The sequence below is a fragment of the Natator depressus genome, chromosome 1 (assembly GCF_965152275.1).
Source record: "Natator depressus isolate rNatDep1 chromosome 1, rNatDep2.hap1, whole genome shotgun sequence".
NCBI lineage: Eukaryota > Metazoa > Chordata > Testudines > Cheloniidae > Natator > Natator depressus.
In genome coordinates, this window is record NC_134234.1 from 196,996,897 (window position 1) to 197,015,280 (window position 18,384).

Sequence of the window (18,384 nt, forward strand, 5' to 3'; positions counted from 1 at the left end):
AGCAAATAAAAATTGATTGTATCTTTGAAAACATTATAGTCAGAAAAGTGGCTTTAAAAGTAATATAATATCTAGCTCTTATCTAGCACTCTTCATCAGCAGCTCTCAAAGCACTTTATAAAAGGGATCAGTATCATTATCCCCATTTTACAGATGAGGAAAACAGAGGCACAGAGCAGTGAAGTAATTTCCGCAACGTCACCCAGCAGACCAGTGGCAGAACTAGAAATAAAACTCAGGTCTCTTGAGCCCCCAGTCCCATGCGCCAACCATTAGGCAACACTGCCTCCCATGGCACCCTTTTATTTAACATACTACTTCCTTTGGCTTTGTCAGCATTAGGAGTTGGAATCAAGTTAAAACATGCAGCAGCCAGAGCTAAACAGCGTTTGGTTACTAGCGGTGCAGGCAGAGTCAAACCATGTTCTACGTCCAACATTGCTTGGAATGTCATTTTGCAGCGTTTTACTCCCTTATAATATTCATACACTGCACTTCTATATCTCATTCCCCTTAAAAATAGCAATGAATTCTCAATGCCATTTTACAGCTGGAGAAACTGAGGCACTGGGGGGAGAAGTGACTTGTCCAAGGCCACTTGGCAGGCCAGTGGCAGAGACAGGAATAGAACCCATGTCTCCTGACAACCCTGCCCTGTACATTAGCCAGCAAGTAGAACAGGAGGAGCAGAAAAGCTTGCCTCACTGTCAGAAGACAACAGTGATATGGGCCGGGTCTATACACTGAAGTTTTGTCAGCATAGCTGCTGGTGAGAAGTGGGTTGGCAGGGGGAATCACACCTCCTAGCTGACATAGTTATGCTGGCAACCTCCTCCCCCCCGATCTTCTGTAGGTATAGCTAATGCTGTTCAGGGAGCCAGTGTAGCTGTCGCATCAGAACTCCTTCTGCCAGCCTAGGATGCATCTCCACTAGGGTGCTCTGCTGGCATAGCTATACCAGCCAAGCTCTGCAGTGTACACATGGCCTTGGGCTGCTCAGTCCTGCTCTGACTCTGGGCCTGCAGAACCAGAGAGCTTTCTGGAGTCTGACAGCCTGTTAATTCCTGAAATGATGCCAGAAGACAGTAGCATACGTGAAACACAGAGATGCAGAGAAAATCTACAATTGCACTGCCTGGTGCCAAGTCATAGTACTGAAGACCATGTCTGACCTTCTCAAATAATGTGTTTCAACTCACTTATGTGACGAGAAGCACTGATCTGTGAATCAAGTATAAGTCCATTCATTAGGCCCATTGGTAACTTGCACTCTAGAGAGAACACAAACATGTTTGATTACTGATGAGCTGCATTCCATAACTTATCAGGAAAAAGAGGGTCATTCAGAGTCATGTTTGAGGAGCTGGCTGGGCCTTTCTCAGGAGGTCACCCCTTGTGCCTGTCATAAACATACAGCTAAGGGTAGCCTAGAATTCCTCCTTACCTGTAAGGGGTTAAGAAGCTCAAATAGCCTGGTTGGCGCCTGACCAACAGGACCAATGGGGAAAGAAGGTACTTTCAAATCTTGGGAGGGGGGAAGGTTTTGTTTGTGCTCTTTGTTTTGTGTGGGGGTTCTCTCTTGGGACGGAGAGGGGCCAGACAGAAATCCATCTTCTCCAACCCATCCCAATTCAAGTCTCCAATATTGCAACCACTGTAGCTAAGCTAGGCAAGGCGGATTAGTTTCTCTTTTGTTTTTCTTGTGAATTTTCCCTGTGCTAAGAGGGAGGTTTATTCCTGTTTTCTGTAACTTTAAGGTTTTGCCCAGAGGGGAATTCTCTGTGTTTTGAATCCAAATACCCTGTAAGTATTTTCCATCCTGATTTTACCGAGATGATTTCTACCTTTCTTTTTTTTAAAAAATAAAATCCTTTTTTAAGAACCTGACTGGTTTTTCCATTGTTCCAAGACCCAGGGGTTTGGGTCTTTGATCATTTTGTAACTAACTGGTTAGGATATTATTCTCAAGCCTCCCCAGGAAAGGGGGTGTAACGGCTTGGGGGGATTGCTGGGAGAAGAGGTCCTTTTCCCTGGTTCTTTGTTAAATCACTTGGTGGTAGCAGCGTTACTGAAACCCAAGGTACAAGAGAGAATTTGTACCTGGGGAGTTTTTAACCTAAACTGGTAGAAATAAGCTTAGGGGGTCTTTCATGCAGGTCCCCAGATCTGTACCCTAGAGTTTAGAGTGGGGAGGGAACCCTGACAGTGCCAACTCCCAATAGGGCACATCTGGGACTTCATCACTGTAAAAGAAAGAAAGAAAGAAAGAAAAAGAGCTCTATATGCCCACAGGATCAAAACCATCTCTGCATTCAATTCCCTCAATTAAGGATTCATAGGTGATTTTAGGGAATCAACAAATGTAAAGATAGTGCTCTGAATGCGACACAACACTTCTTTTAAATTCAATTTACTATAATCACTCCATGAGCTCCCCCTTTATAATCTAGCCATTTCCCCAATTCAGATGCTATTCAGTCATTCCTGTCCCATGCCCTGAAAGGGAGCGAGAACTTTAGAACTAGAATCCTGTATCTTAGAATGATCGTGATCAGATTCAGTACCTTTCTCTACAACGATAAAGGAGGCCTGCATTCCAGCTTGCTGATATTCCCCCACTTCGGTGTCTAAAAGCCACATGCCAGCTTTTGGTGGTGTCATTTCAATAGTTCGAAATGAGCCTTTAAAAGAGAGAGGAGAGAAACAAATCACAGCTCATCTATTGAAAGGTTAGCAGGAGATTGGCTGACACAGAATAGTGAGGCTGGATAAACCAGGGCCTATCGATCCTGCCCATTTCTGGTGGCTTGACAAAGTGAGAGTCCAATGTCCTGCACCTATTGGAAAGCGTACCAGATTCACTAACATTATTCTCCTTTTAATAAACAGGTTCTAATTGGAGACATGCGGGAATCAGAAGTTCAGATCTCAATCCAAGCTTCACTGCTTTAAAATTTACCTTTTCACATAACCTTGGATGCAGGCACATATTTTGTATAATACTGCATACACAGTGCGTGCTGTGTGATCATGTAATGAATGACCTAACCTTTTACACTGATTCATGCTGTGGTAACAGTAACTCTGAGGGGCTGATACTGGCCCCTGCTCCAGCCATGGCTCTGGCAGTGTGTAAGGGTTGTAAAGGAGCCACAACAGACCATGCACTAGAGCCAATTTCTGCCAATTTCTGCTTCTGCTGATCTAATGACACTGAATTTTAGTAGAGTCACTCCAACATTACCAAGTGTAGGGTTTAGCCTCATAATTATGAGTCGAAATGACAAGACACTGAGCTGATCTGTACCTGGAAGGAGAGGGTAGACACCAAGCTGATGCCCAGGGACTTCTGTGAAGGTCTGACCATGAAAGTGAACCACGTGAATATCTTTTGATCCGCCCATATTCAACAAGTGCCATCGGACCAGTTCATCTTTATACATCCTCAGTCCTTGCAAGTGATATATGATCCCATTAATGGCTGAAAAGGAAAATATTACAAGGGATAAAAGAAACACACTCCAGCTGAGAGATAATAAAGATGTCAGATAGAGTTTGACCAGAGGATACAGATTGGATCTAGATCCAAATGACCTCAAAGCCTATAGCGTTTCAGATGTGGTGTACTGGTCCATGCCAATCTCTAGTGTCAACATATAATAATGACCTTCTCAGTTTATGAATTAAGTGTCATTGCAAGTGTAGTTGATGGTCATTCAAATAAGCGGGAATGCTTTCTACCTCCCTGGTAGAAACAAAATTAACAAAAGCCCCAGAAACTCTTGAACAGTTAAAGTAAGATAGTGTTGAAATTTATCTCTTTGAATGAGTCAAACATGAGGCCAGCTTGATTCATATTATGTTTGTGAGCCAAACTAACTCCATAAAGCCTATATTAGGGGGCCTAAATTGTTTCCTCTTAAAGGTCATTATCAAGTGGGTGTTGCAGCTCTGAAAATTTCAAGGGAAAAGCCCCCAGGGTCCCTGCTGGTAGTGGGGAAAAAAAAGGTCTAGAAAATATGAATCAAGTGTTAAGCAATATCCAAATGTCTCCCTGAGATTGCAGACAGCCTAAAGCAATAGCTCTGAGAGGTGTGAACTATCCACTTCATCTGAATAGTGCATTGATTCTGAAATGTAAAGGTGATGATTTAAGTGTCAGCTTTGGTAACTATTTCACTACTGATCATTTTAGTGGAAACATCCAGCAAATGTGCTTAATCCAGTCCCAAACTGCCTCTCATCTCCTCAATTGGGGGATTTAATATTAAAATAAACTAACAGAGGTTACTGTGTGGATGGCAATATTCATTATAATATTACATTCAGAAAAACTCCATTTTTCAAATTTAAATGGAAGTGCCACAGAATTCACCGCCTGCTGCACCTGAATGCCAGAGAATGCAGAGACCAGGCCACAGGATTTAAGCACAGCTTGCTGTAGAGTACGGGGGCTTGACTATAATGAGACACACTCTATTAATGTCAACAGATCTGACTTATGCCTGACTTTAAGGACCATATTTTAAAAACGTGGTTTCCATTTTTGCATACCATCACTTATTCACAAGAATAATAGTACTTACTGGCCAAGTTTCCAAAAGAGATCTCCCATTGAGGCACCTAAATGAAGTGATCAGATTTTCAAAAGTGTGCAGCACCCAACACCTCTCATTGTTGTGAATGCGGGGAGCTGCTGGGTCCTGAGCTCTTTGGAATAATTGGACACTTCTTTTGGTACCTAAATGGGAACTGAACTCTTCTGAAGAGCCAGATTCTGTTGTGGATGCCAAGCACGTCTGAATATCCACCCACTATGCACAAAGCCCCATCTGTGCCAATTAGAGCTGGCTGAAACCAGGATGTTCTGTTTCATGAGGAAGTTCAAAATTTTTCTGAAACACAAAAATATATTTTTGTGGGAAATGTAATTAAAACTGACGCAATTTTGCAAATTTTTTGGTGTAATCAGATCAGCATTTTCAATTACATTGAAAACTGTTTCAGTTGAAATTTTCCTACCAGCTCTCCTGCCCAAAAAGAGCAGGTGGGGCCTATGCTAGGCCTGGCTGAAAATTCTCTTGAAACTGCTTTTTAATGGAAAATTGATTTTTTTTTAAATGAAATTCTCACAGAAAGGTTCTGTTTTCCATGGAAAACTTCAACTTGTGTTGAAAAACTGAAGAACCAGGGAGTTTACGGTTTTCAGCCCACAACTGAAAACTTCCTGTCCAAAACCTGAAAACTTCAATTTTTTTTGGCAAAAAGTCAAAATTTTCTGTGGAAAATGTTAACAAAAACATTTTTTCTGTTTTTGTCAAAATTTTCCAACCAGCTCTAGTCTATATGCATATTCTATTTTTATATGCACAAGGAATAGTGCAAAAAAAATTAAATACGTGCATGCAAATGATGTGTGCGTGCAAAGTTGCAAGTGCACCAAGAGAAGCTGGGCTGAGGTCTTCTTAATTCCTCCCTCTTCCCTCCCAACATGGATAACTGACAAAGGGAAACATTAGTACCATGGAATTTGTGGTATTTTTGCACTTCTGAGGTCTTCTCAGTGTAAGTCCCTTTGGAATGCTTATCAAAGTACCAGCTTTTCTCTTCATCAAAGACCATAAAAAGCAGGACAAACTCTTGGGTATCTACTGGCCTGTTACTTGTACTGATGGTTCCCTTTCGACAGATCAAGATTGGACCAATCAAGCCTGAGTGAATATCTTTCTCCTGGAAGGCAATAAATACAAATTACAAGTAAAAGTTAGGGTTTCCCAAAATACTTCATTAATAACAATTTGCACATTCACAGGGGCTTTCATTTGAGCATTTTCCCTTACAAGCGTTAACATCGGTGCACAGGAATTGCCAGACTGGATCAGATGTCAGGCCCGTCCAATTCAGCATCCTGTCTCCAACCGTGGCCAGTGCCAGATTTTTTTCATGTTTTTTAAATGCCCCTAAAGTTATGGTGCCAGTCTCTGATCCCTGTCTAGTTCTGCAATATCCTTTTTGAGATGGGTGGCCAGTTCCAGAGGAGGCTGTACCACTGATTCTAAAATGGCATTATAATCGTTTCTGTATTGTTCCCCATCCTATTCCGTATGCATCATAACATTTTGTTTGCTTTTTCAACTACAAGCTGCACACTGAGCAGAGGTTTTCATCCATCTGTCTGCAGTGATGCTCAGGTACCATTCCTGAGTTGCTATGGTTAATTTAGAACCACATAAGGTGCAAGTAGTTTCACATTTTCTGTCCAATACGGATTATTTGCACACATCAATACTGAATTGAATCTACCATCGTGTTGCCCATTCAACTAGCTTGGTGAAGTCTTCACAGTCTTCTCTGGACTTGGCTAACCTAAGTTAATTGGGTCATCAATGGATGTTGCTACCTCACTATTCACCTCCCCCGCTTTCCAGGTCATTAAAAAAATGTATTGAACAACACTGGTGCTAATACAGAACTTTGTGACCCCTTGCTGTAGCCTTTTGCCATCATGAAAACTGTCCATTTAATCTTACTGTTTATTCACTCTTTTAACCAGCATTTGATCCATGACTATACTCAGCCTTGCATTCTATGATTACTTACTTTCTTCAGTAGCTTCCTGTGCGTGACCTTGTCAAGGGCCTTTTGAAAGTGTACATAAAATATGCCATTTGATTCTGCTTTATCCGCTATTTTACTGACACAGTCAAAGGATTCCAACAGATTAGCAACACAACTTTCCTTTACAGAAACCATGCTGGATAGACCCTATCATACCATGATCTTCCAGATCTTTTATTATTCTGTTTGAATGATTACTTCAACCAATTTATCAGGTACAGAAGTAAGACTTAATTAATGAATAAAGGTTGGGTAAAGGTCCCCTTTTACAGATGAGGAACCCAGATCCAAGATGTATTTGCACATCACATTGCAAACATGGGGGCTGGGAGATTCTCTCAGCTATGCTATATTCCCAACTAAGGGCCTGATCCAAAAGTCTACTGAGCGCAACAGAAAGACTTTGGATCAGGCCCTACATTTGGGGTAGAGGGCCTGATTCCCCATTGCCTTGTGTAGTTACTGAACTCTATGCAAAGCGGGTAGGAAATGCTACCAAATCAGAATTCTCCATCCACTCATGCCAGTGGCAGCAATTTATATTCACTTTGCATAGGCATAAATGATTAGATGAGGAACAAGAGAGTGGTGAATCAGGCCCAAAAGAATAGGAAGCAATGCAAAGTGCTGTGAAGCCAGTATTTCAGCAACAAGACATAGTAGCTGTTATCCAACAGACTCCAGCCCCCTTCTGCTTAGATTTCCTTACCGGGTTTACACCGGAGTAATAGGCCCAGGACCTACAGGCTGCTCCAGGTTGCATAGGTCCAGACCGCTTGGTTGCAAACCATACATAGGTATAGGTGTCATTTGGCTGAACTGCATCATCCTTTTTGAACCAGTCGGGAGACTCATCTTCATAACTGCTTCCCTCAGAGGATTTCTCATACAAAAGCCCATGCGAATGGAGGGAATATGGTCTGGATGCCAGATTTTTAAAATGAACCTAGAAAATAAATACAAGCAGATGCTTGATTAGCAGATTTGGGCCTAAACCAAGACCCCAGGCATAAAACACCTATGAACTTTGTAAATACAAATTCAGGATTCAGATTTGTCTACTGATTATGGGCTAGATTGTGCCTGGTTGGAGGTGGGGAGTGGAACTCGAGACACATCTTTACGAGGTGCAGCAAACTCGACTGTGCACAGCTAGTAGTATGTGGGGAGCAGGGTAATGGCTCCACCTACTCCCTGCCCCCCTTCCAGCATTGTTCCCAAGAGGGAGCAAGTTGGGAGCAGCCCCTGCATTCCTGGGAGAACCCCCGTTCCAGGCAGGCGTACAATGGGTTGCACAAGGGGGACAGGGAGTCTTTATTCTTTTCTACACCCCTGGCTGGCTGTGTTAGATGGGGCACAAGCTAGTTCTACAGTAATACTAGATCCCAGTGTATGTAATTCCCACTGATGTCAATGGGAGTTTCTCTAGTATGCATCTCCCTCACTCCAGAGGCGGACTGCCAGGGCAAGGAGCTTGTCTTTTCTCCCTCACTCTGAGGATGGAGTTCCAAGATTAGGGTTGGCTTTTGTCTCCCCCTTTTCTTGCTCCTGATTTTTATGTAACTCATCTGTTCCCTTTATGTACCAGAGAGCCTGGTCAAAGAAGTTAGAGAAAATGAGCAGGTGGCTAAGGGTTCGAATGGTGGTCCGGTGAGGCATTTCAGTACCAGGTTGAGGTCCCATGTTGGTGTAGGTCATCGCACGTCTGGGTAAACATTTCGGAGACCCTTGAGGAAGCGTTTTGTAGTTGGGTGTGTGAATGTCGAAGTTCCATTGATCTCTCAGTGGAATGCTGAAATGGCAGCAAGATGGACTCTGATCGAGTTCATCGTTAAGCCAGTGCTTTTCAGCTCCTGTAGGTATTCTAAGATTAATGGTGGTGCAACTGAATCGGTCATCAAGTGTCTTCCTTGACACCAGGCGGAGAACCTCTTCCATTTTTGAAGGTATGTGTTTCTCGTAGTCAGTTTCCTGCTGTTTAATAACACCTTTGACTTGTTCCGAGCACTTTATTTCATCATGGTGAAACCATTCTGGAGTCACGCCTGTAGGTGGAGTATCTCCAGATTTGGGTGGAGAGTGCGACTGTTGTGTTGAGACAGCAGATCTGACCGGTGAGGGAGAGCTCGTGGGGTGCATATTGCCATGCATAACAGGTAAGGATACCATGCCTGCCTGAGCCATGTCGGGACTGTAAGGATAACTTTGGCCCTGTCTGCTCGGATCTTGTGTATCATGTGTGATATCACTGGTATCAGTGGAAACACACACATGAGTTGTGCCTCCCATCTGATGAGGAAGGCATCCCCTAATGACCGTAGTCCCAGTCCTGCTCTTGAGGACAGAACATTGCAGAACATTGCACTTTTGCAATTCATTGGGGATGCAAACAGATCAATGGTGGGAGTGCCCCACCATTTGAAGATTGAACTCAGGACCTCTCCATTCATCTCCCATTCGTGATCCTGGGAGAAGTAGCTGCTGAGCATGTCTGCTGTTGCATTCTGACAGCCTGGCAGGTAACACGCTGAGATGTTTACGTTGTGTTGTATGCACCAATTCCAAAGTCTCATGGCTTCTGTGCATAGGGAATATGAGCGAGCTCTTCCTTGTCTGTTGATGTAGAACATGCAGGCGATATTATTGGTCATAATTCGAATGGATTTGTTCCGTATATGAGGTAGGAAGTGTCTGCAGGCGTTGCTGACTGCTCGTAGCTCTAGCAAATTGATGTGCAGTGGGAGTCTCTCCTGGAGACCATTTGCCTTGTATTGTGTGTTGACTCATGTGAGCACCCAGGCCTATCAGTGAGGCATCTGTGGTGATCACTGTTGTCAGGGGTTTCTGTTGAAAAGGGATACCAATTCAGATATTTTGTGGCCTTGTCCAGCATTGTAATGAGTTGAGGACATTTGGTGGAACTGTGAGCCGTTTGTGTAGGTTGTGTTTGCTTGGTATGTATACCATGCTTAGCCAACCTTGTAGACTTCGCATATGCAGTCTTGCATGCCATACCATGAACATCATGGCTGCCATGTGTCCTAGTAATTGTAGGACAGTGTGAGCCTGAACTTGAGGACTGACTTGTACCTCTTAGATGAGGTTTGTGAATCTGGTAAAGGGTAATGACGCCTTGGCTTCTATGGCGTCGAGGTGTGCCCCGATAAAGTCTAGTTGTTCGACTGGGTTTATGGTTATTTCTGTTCGTTTATTTGTAGACCCAGCTCCCAGAATAGTGTGATAGTGGACCGGACTGCATCCATTGTGTCTCGTAGAGTTGGGCCTTTGATAAGGCAATTGTCCAGGTAGGGGAAAATCATAATCCCCTGTTTGCGCAGATGAGTCGCTACCCCCACTAGAGTTTTGAAGAAGACTCTCGGTGTCATGGATAGGCCGAACAGTCGTACTCCGCATTGGAAGTGTTCTCGTCTTCCGTGAATCACAGACATTTCCTGTGGGCAGGATGAATGGTGATATGGAAATAAGCATCTTGGAAGGTTGAGGGCTGAAAACCAGTCCCCCTGTTGCAGCGCTGGGAGTATCATACCCAATGTGACCATCTTGAATTTTTGGGATCTGAAAAACTTGCTGAGCTTCTGTAGATCCAGGATGGGTCTCCATCCCCCGCTCTGGGTCAGGAAGTAATGGGAGTAGAATCCCTTCCCTCTGAATTGTAGTGGTACTTGTTCCACGGCACCTAGTTATAGAAGATGATTGACTTTTTGTTGTAGTAGGTGCTCGTGAGAAGGGTCCCTGAAAAGGGACAGGGAAGGGGGTAGGGTAGGTGGGCAGGAGGTAAAGGGAATAGTGTATCCTGACTTGATAACTTCCAACACCCATTGGTCTGATGCTATGGTGGCCCAGATGTGGTAAAAGAGCTGGAGTCGATGGCCAAAAATTGGGGATGGGTCAGACGTGAGCGCTGTTTCATGAGGGAGGTCGTTCAGACCCTCGACCAACTTTTCAAAATTGCGGTTTTGGAGGTGCTGCCTGAGAAGTCGGCGCCAGAGACTGAAGTTGTCACCGGCGTTGTGATCATTGATGCTGGTATTGTTGCCTGTTTGAGGAGTCTCTAGGTCTCTGAGATGGTTGGTATCTCCTTCTCTTTGCAGAGGGGCTGTAAATCCCCAAAGTGCGGAGCGTGGCCCAAGAATCCTTCACTGAATAAAGGACCTTGTCTGTCTTCTGAGAGAAGAGTTGTTCCCGGTCGAAAGAGAAGTCCTCTACTTTTGTCTGGAGTTCTTTTCGTATCCCCGAGGATGGAAGCCATGAGGCTCGGTGCATTACGGTGGCTGTGTCCACCATTCTGGCTGCCGTGTCTGCTGTGTCCAATGCTGCCTGAAGGGCTGTTTTGTATCTGAGCTGGCCCTTGGTGATGATGGCCTGGAATTGTGTGTTTTTCTTCTGGTAGCTCAGAGGTGAGCTGGGCAAGTTTCCCATAGTTGTTGTAGCTGTATTTGGCCAGTAGTGCAGAATAATTGGCCACCTGAAACTGAAGGGCACCGGAGGAATATACCTTGCGTCCGAAGAAGTCAAGTCTTTTGTGTTCTTTGTCATGGGGTGTAACCTTGAATTGTGGCTGTTTGTTATGGTGATTTACTGCCTCGACAACTACGGAGTTAGGAGGTGGGCGCACAAATAGAAAGTCTGCCCCCTAGGATGGTACATAATATTGTCTATCCACTCTTTTGCAGGTGGGTGGAATAGAGGCAGGTGTCTGCCAGCCTGTCTCCGCAGGATCCAAGAGGGCCTTGTTGATGGGAAGGGCAATCTTGGAGGTAGACGCAGATTGCAGTATTTGTACCAGCTTGTGCTCGTTTATCTTTATCTCCTCTAGCGGGATGTCTTGGCTTTGCGCGACTCTCTCAAACTGCTCTTGAAACTATTTAAAGTCATCCGCTGAGGTTGGCGGTGGGGGCATAATCACCTCATCTGTGGAGAAAGATGAATTGCGCACAGGAGATGTACCATGGTCTGTGCCCAGCTCTGTGTCCTCTCCCCCTTCCTGTGTCTCCAAGGGTTGTGGTGTGGGAGATGCTGGGTTAGAGCACAGTTCACATCTGTGTGCTGTGGACAGTCTAGAACCCTGACCCCTATATGCGCTCCAGGGTTCCCAATGCGCCCACTGCACTGGGAAAGCCATAGGAGGGTACATCCATGGAAGTCAGCACCAACTGATTTGTCAGTGCAGGCGTGTTGCCTGAGACACTCGGTGCCAAGTCCTGTTCTGGTGAGCTCGGTGCTATAGAGGAGGCACGTTTTTGTCGATGCCTCAACTCCGTTTCTCTCGCTCAGACCTCGGCAGTGCCAGAGGTGCCTGGAGCATTATAGGTGCTGACCCGAGAGGAAGATGGCATCGGAGGCAGCGTCCTGGCAGGAGACCGCCTCTGTTTTCACAGACCTCTCTGTGGAGACGTTTGAGCCCATTTTTTTGGTTTTTCAGAGGGTCGGTCTCCTTTTCCATCCTGAGGAGCACCCAAAGAGACTGTTTGCTTGTCCTCCTCAGGCTGGAGGAACTTCTCCATCAAGATCATTTTAAGCCGGAGATCCCTGTCCCGCTGGGCTCTGGCTTTCAGGTTGCTGCAGTGGGAGTATTTCTAGGGAATATGCCCCTCACCCAGGCAGTGTACGCATAAAGAGTGTCCATCTGAAAATGGCATGGCATCATGGCAGGAGCTGCATCGTTTGAAGCCTGGAGACCCCGGCATTTTAACTAGTATCGGTCCCTTAAGGGGGGTGGTGTTGGGGAAGATTATTCCACCGCCTCAAAGATCTCATTCACAGGAAGTGTGCCCTTTTGTAATATTCCCGTTACTACTAACTATAATCCCTTGTATTGTATTTATTATTTTTATTGCTTCCCCGTCATCCTTAGCATTTATGTGATGGCCGGCATCTTGGCCACCATGCCGGGATTGATGTGAGGGCCTCCAGAACTGAAAGCATGAGTGGCTACCATAGCTGGCTGAGAGTGTGGGGGGACTGTGAAAACTCCAGTCCTCTGAGAATTGGCTCAGAGGGGGGACCTGTAACACATACTGACCAGTGAGTTCCATTTACACTAGAACTGCTCAACATTTTTACATCAAAATATTTTTAAGACAAAAAATGACTTTTCAGACAAATGTAAACATTTTCATTTTTGTTTCAGGTTTTTCATTGAAAAATTTTTTTCAGTAAAAAATTCATGTTTTACTTGAGTTTTGGGGAAAATTTTCAGTTTTCAAAGAGCAATTTTTTTGTAGAACTAAAAGCAGTTTTTGAAAAATCTCCCCCCCCCATTTTTGGTTTTGTGTTAAAAAACAAAGCTTTTTTGCGTGGGAAGTTGAGAGAAAAATAAATTTTACAAGATGTTCCATCAAAAATGACTGATATTTTTCAACCAGTTCTCGCTCAGCCCCTTCAGATCCTTGTAAGAAACCTTCATGCACCAAATACCTGAAGCCTTGACTTACTTGGATGACATCATCCACCTCAGCCCTGATAACAGGACCCAGGATACCCAGGTGTTCTTCATATTCCCCTTCAGGCTCCCGAGTTGTAAAGGTACTATCCACATAGCTTCGGAAAATCACTTTTTTGTATATGGTGTTGCCCCTATCATGGCTGGTTCTGTCATTCCTCACTGTGCTGAGGGGAGCATTATGGAATTAGAAAAATTATGGAATTAGAACATAATGGAAAAAAACATCATGGAATTAGAAAAACTGACATCTTATGATGAAAATTAGAGACCTACACATAAAAACCCCTCAAGATGTAGTCTGAGAAACAGTTACATTTACCGTTGGAATGCTTTGGAGGAAAATGAATCAGCACAAATGTCAGTGATTCACCCTGAAAATGTATGATCCAGGGTATTAAAGTGACTACAAAATGATATCACTACATTCCATTTTTCTCCTCAGTGATTCCACACCAGATTTGCTCAGTCTGGAAATCCTAAAATAGTTTTTCTAACCACCAGTGATGAAAATTTTCTCTAATATCTGAAAATCCATCTGGGCTATTAATACATCTTTCACTATCATCCATAAGAAACTGAATCAGCACTTAAGAGTTTTGGTGAGGCAATAAAAATCCAGCTCCCTCTCCCACAGATATATCGGCTCTGGAGAGCTATTGGGAATAAAGGATGTAATTGGTTATCAGCTACAGTTCAGAGCTGCATGAGAAAGTAGTGCTGACAGCTCAGTGAGAAGGTGTCACCTTTGCATATTTGTCATCTGATCACAACCATATTTAAAAATGCAACTGCTCTGTGAAGAAATAGGAGTTTAGTCCCTCATAGTCACCTAAGGTACATCTACACAGCCCACAGCAGACTCGGGCTTGCACTACCGAACTAGAAACAGCTGTGTTGACGCGGCTCAGGCTTTCAAGTCTAGGGATGGGGGTGGCAGTCAGAGACCAAGTGCCAGCTGGTGCTTCAATTTCAAAGAACTGTCTACACATCTATTGTTATAGTGTTAGCACAAGGCCAAGTGTGTTGACCAGCACTTGGAAGGGTTGCTGCCGCAGACTGTGTAGATGTACCCTTAGTGGAAAGAGCACTACTCCTCTAGTGCCTAGAGCAAAGGCCTGGGGATCATCTCTTTCTCATGCGGCTCTGAATTATTGCTGATAACCAATTAGCTCTCCAGAGCCAATACATCTGTGGGGGAGGGAGCTTGATTCTTATTGTCTCACCAAAACTCTAAGTGCTGATTCAGTTTCTTATGGTTGTAGGTTCTATTCTCAACTCTTCCAAAGACTCAGGGACAGATCCTCAGCTGAGGGAAGTTGTCACAGCACCATTGATTTCAGTGGTGCTGTCCTCATTTATATCAGCAGCTGAATATCTGCCCCACACAGGGCAAATCATTTCAGTATTTGAGCTTCAGGATTTTTACACATTGAGAACTCAGAGCCCTCTGGTCACTCTTGCAAATACAAATAATGAAGGTGGAGCTTAAGCAGGGGGTCCTACATGGGGAAAGTTGGGAAGGGGGAAATAGACAAGTTTGTCAAGTAGTCTGAAGATACAATTTGAAAAATACACAATTCGGAGACTGAATTTGCTGTAGTGAAACTATTTCCGCTCCTGTCCTAAATCACGCAACAATGAAAATTCAGGCTGTACAAATATTTTTGTGGGTAGCAATTTAGGGGAAAAAAGGCAGATTTTGCACAGAAATATGCAATGACTGGTAATTTTGCATGGTTTGATTTGAAATTTCAAATTTTTAACAGGTTGAATTGCTCTCAGAAAAAACAGATTACAAATTCCTGTTGGGAAATAAAGCCACTTTTTCCAAATCAAAAAAAAATGTGAACATCTCAAATTTGGGGTTCATGCGCAATGGTCCAATCAGTTCTTGATCTCTGCTAAGACTAGCAACAGGGGGTTAATTAGATTCATCTGTGGTGGTGATGGTTTGCATGATGTGGATACTTATCTGCTGGGAACTGCACTGAGAGCCAAACTACTCATTTTGTACTGGAGACTGAATAAAACTTCAGATGGTGGGAACTATAAGGTCTGAATTTTCAGTGGGCCCTAAGGGTGTAAGGCACCCAGCTCCATTGAGATTCCCTTAGGTCACTTTGAAAAATCTCCACCGAAGTCCCTACCTACCCAAGATGAATTGAAACTGGCAACCTATAGGCTCTCTCTTGACTGAGTCCCAAACCATCCCAGCCACACATACTTAGATACCAAGCTGAGATATTGATGTGGGCCTCATTACTGTAGTATCTGTGCACCTCCCAATCTTTAATGCATTTATCCCCACAAAAGCACCTGTGAGGTAGGAAAGGACTTTATCTCCATTTTACAGACAGGGAACTGAGGAACAGAGAGACTAAGTGACTTGCCCAAGGTCACACAGGAAGCCTCTGGCAGAGCTGGGAGTTAAACCAGGCTAGTGCCCTAAAGCACTGGTTCTTCCTTCCTCTTCACCTGCTGCATTACAGACTGTTAAATGGAACAGCACTTGTGTGATTAAGAAATCCCCTAATCCTTCAGCAACAGTAGTTTTGCTGTGGGACAGCTATCTGAATCAGTGGCCTGGTATTCAGCAACAGGGTGTGAGGCAACAGAGAGGAAGAATTAGGTCCAACCTTTTCTTTAATCCTCCATAGTCCCAGAAGACCTCTTCGGCTGCAATGTAGTATCTCCTCGTGGTCCCTCTGCTGCGGAGATCATGCACAGCAATGTCATCAGGGTTACGGACATTATTAAGGTTGAATCTGGGGTCTGTTGTGTATGGGTCATCGAATTCTACGTATGCATATGAATATGAGTAATCTTCAATTTCCTCACTGTCAGAGCCTCCTGGAACATACTCCTTGTAGTCCCCATTCCCACTGGGAAGCCCTATGATGATGGGCTTAAATTGTCTTGGGGTCAGCGTGTAGTTAGCCCTGCTTGGCAAAACCGTGTGGTTGGCCTCGCTGGGCAATGCTGTATTGTTGGCCTCACAAAGGGACACTGTGTGGTTGGCCTCCCTGGACAAAAATGTGCAGTTTTGCTCTCCAAGTACCTTTGGGGGTCTCACACCTCTGGGTGTCAATGAGAGATTACTATACTTTTGATTATGCTTTTTCCTCCTTCGGGTCTTGATGAGAGTCCCAGAGGTACTCAAGGTGCCATTCACATTTCTCTCTTCCCCTTTCAGAGTTGGATGCTTGCTCCTTACTTTCCCATGACCCTTTGTAAATGGTGAGTAGCCTTTGAATTTCCCTTGCTTCTTCTTATTCAGGGATACACTCTCTCTTGTAGGCATTGTAGCATTTCTGGAACAATTCTGTAATTTATCAGTTGCCTGAGCTGAATTTGTCTCCATCCCATAACTCTCCTTCCCAGAGGCCAAATTCCATTTCTCATTCATAATTTTAGATGGAGATTTCATACCCCTTGTCGACAGCTTTCCCAACATGTCCTTTCCCACCACTGGGCTACGAGTAGGAATTAAGATATCCGATGCATAAACTAGAGTAAAATTTCTTTCTTGTTTATCTTTGGGTAGTTCTAAATCAGACAGATTGAACATGTTTAATTCATTGTTTTCCGCCCTGTGTCCCACAGCAAAAGTCAAGTTATCTGCATGTTTGGGAAATTCAGCATTTTCTTTCTTGGTTTCCTCCTCCTCTTTCTCCTCCACGTCCTTGTCCTCAGCATATTCATTTGGAAGTTGGTCAGTCCCTAACATATCTGAACTGGAGATATTCTTTGCATGGTGAGCAGAAAGAGGTGCTCTGTCTGAACTGGTGTTGCCACGAGAAGAAAGACTTTTGTTTTGCTGTATACGATCTAAGAGGGCTCGCATCTTTTTAACGGCGTAAAACGTAGTCTCCAGCTGGTCTCGCCTTTCCCTCTTTCTACTGAAATTGTATTCTCCTCCTGAACTTTCCACTTGCGGTTCCTCTGAATAGAGTGTTGCAGAGGAGGACATCATGCTGTCCCCTCTGTCAGGTAACTGTTCTGCTGCATCTTTTGTTTGGGCTTCTTCCCTGGTCCTCAGTAGTTCACCTGCAAGTGTTTTCTCATAATTTCCTGACATCTGACTGTAATTTGCTTCACAGTCACTTTGGTTTCCAGCTTTAGATGCCAAGTGAGGACTCACTGCTGTTGTGGTGACTGGAGGTGAATGTTCTTCTGCTGCCACCATGGAATTTGTATGGACGGACCCAGCCTCGGTTGGGAGAGGAGCAGTGCTTTGAGTTTCCAAGACCTCATCAGTGTTCAAGGTACCACTGTTCTCCATGAATGGCGGATCTGAGCCAGGAGCCACATCAGCCCTCTGAGTGCTAGTGCCAAAGTTCTCATCTATGGCCAGAGCAGTAAGATTCTGCATTTCTTCCTGGACCATTGATTTCTTCCCAAATGTCCGAAGTCCCAAACTTGAGGCCAGAAAATCTTGATAATCATAATCATCAGAAGATTGCTGTTTTTTTTCTTCTGTTTCTCCTTCAGTTTGGGGTGAGCTTACAGGCACATTTTTAAGAGTCTTCTCATATGAAAAAACTATTATTTCATACAGGTCATCCTCAGAATAATAATCTATATCCTTTTCACATTTGGCATCTCTAAACCTCAGCGTCATGCCATGGCTCATCTCAGGGGAACCCCAGGATGCAAAAAGCCACGTACCTGCAATTGGAAAAAAAAAGTGTACTACATATTACTTGCTCTGGTCCTTGTTTGGGATTCCTAGGCATAACTGTTGCAATAAATCATGAATACTGAATACAATTGACCCATAAAGTTCAGAGACAGATCTGGATCTCAACTTCCCTAAAATTTAGGGTTATTTGGTTTCAGGTTTTTGGTACATCCCGTGATAGAAAAGGAGATAAGATATCAAAACTAGATGGAAACAAGAGGTTTAGATAGGGGTCCAAACTTTGGGAGTTTGGGTTATGTGTATAAACCTATGGATGAGAGAATACTGATCGTAATAAAAATCCTCACAGGCATTTTAAACCATTTCAAAATCAGATATGTTACAATATTTTAAAACCCTCTGGAGGGGGGAAGGTCTTTAATAGGACAGTGAAATTCCACATTTGGACCTCTAGATTGGCCTACATGAGAATAAATGGGCACACTGCACCAATTGACTCCAGGCTCTTTGCATTTCATGGCATGTCCCACAATAAAACATGGGAGAGATGGACAAAAAATGGCTTTTACCTGAAAAAGATGCCAGGTGTAATTTGCTACCTCCTCTATATTTTAAGTGACAGAATTGCATTGCTTTCCTTACATTATTTCCAAAGTCA

At 43.9% G+C, this 18,384-nt stretch overlaps 1 protein-coding gene across 1 annotated transcript in view; it reads right to left on the reverse strand.

Annotated features, from left to right (window-relative positions):
- The window catches only part of LOC141999913 (coagulation factor V-like), a 58,849-nt gene that overhangs the window by 12,040 nt on the left and 28,425 nt on the right, over positions 1-18,384 (reverse strand). The window contains exons 11-17 of the mRNA XM_074973797.1: positions 15,721-17,752; positions 13,074-13,248; positions 7,328-7,564; positions 5,523-5,730; positions 3,308-3,481; positions 2,565-2,681; positions 1,200-1,271 (exon numbers count right to left, since the gene is read on the reverse strand). Coding sequence (XP_074829898.1) covers positions 1,200-1,271; positions 2,565-2,681; positions 3,308-3,481; positions 5,523-5,730; positions 7,328-7,564; positions 13,074-13,248; positions 15,721-17,752 — 3,015 coding nt within the window. The remainder of the gene's footprint in view (positions 1-1,199; positions 1,272-2,564; positions 2,682-3,307; positions 3,482-5,522; positions 5,731-7,327; positions 7,565-13,073; positions 13,249-15,720; positions 17,753-18,384) is intronic.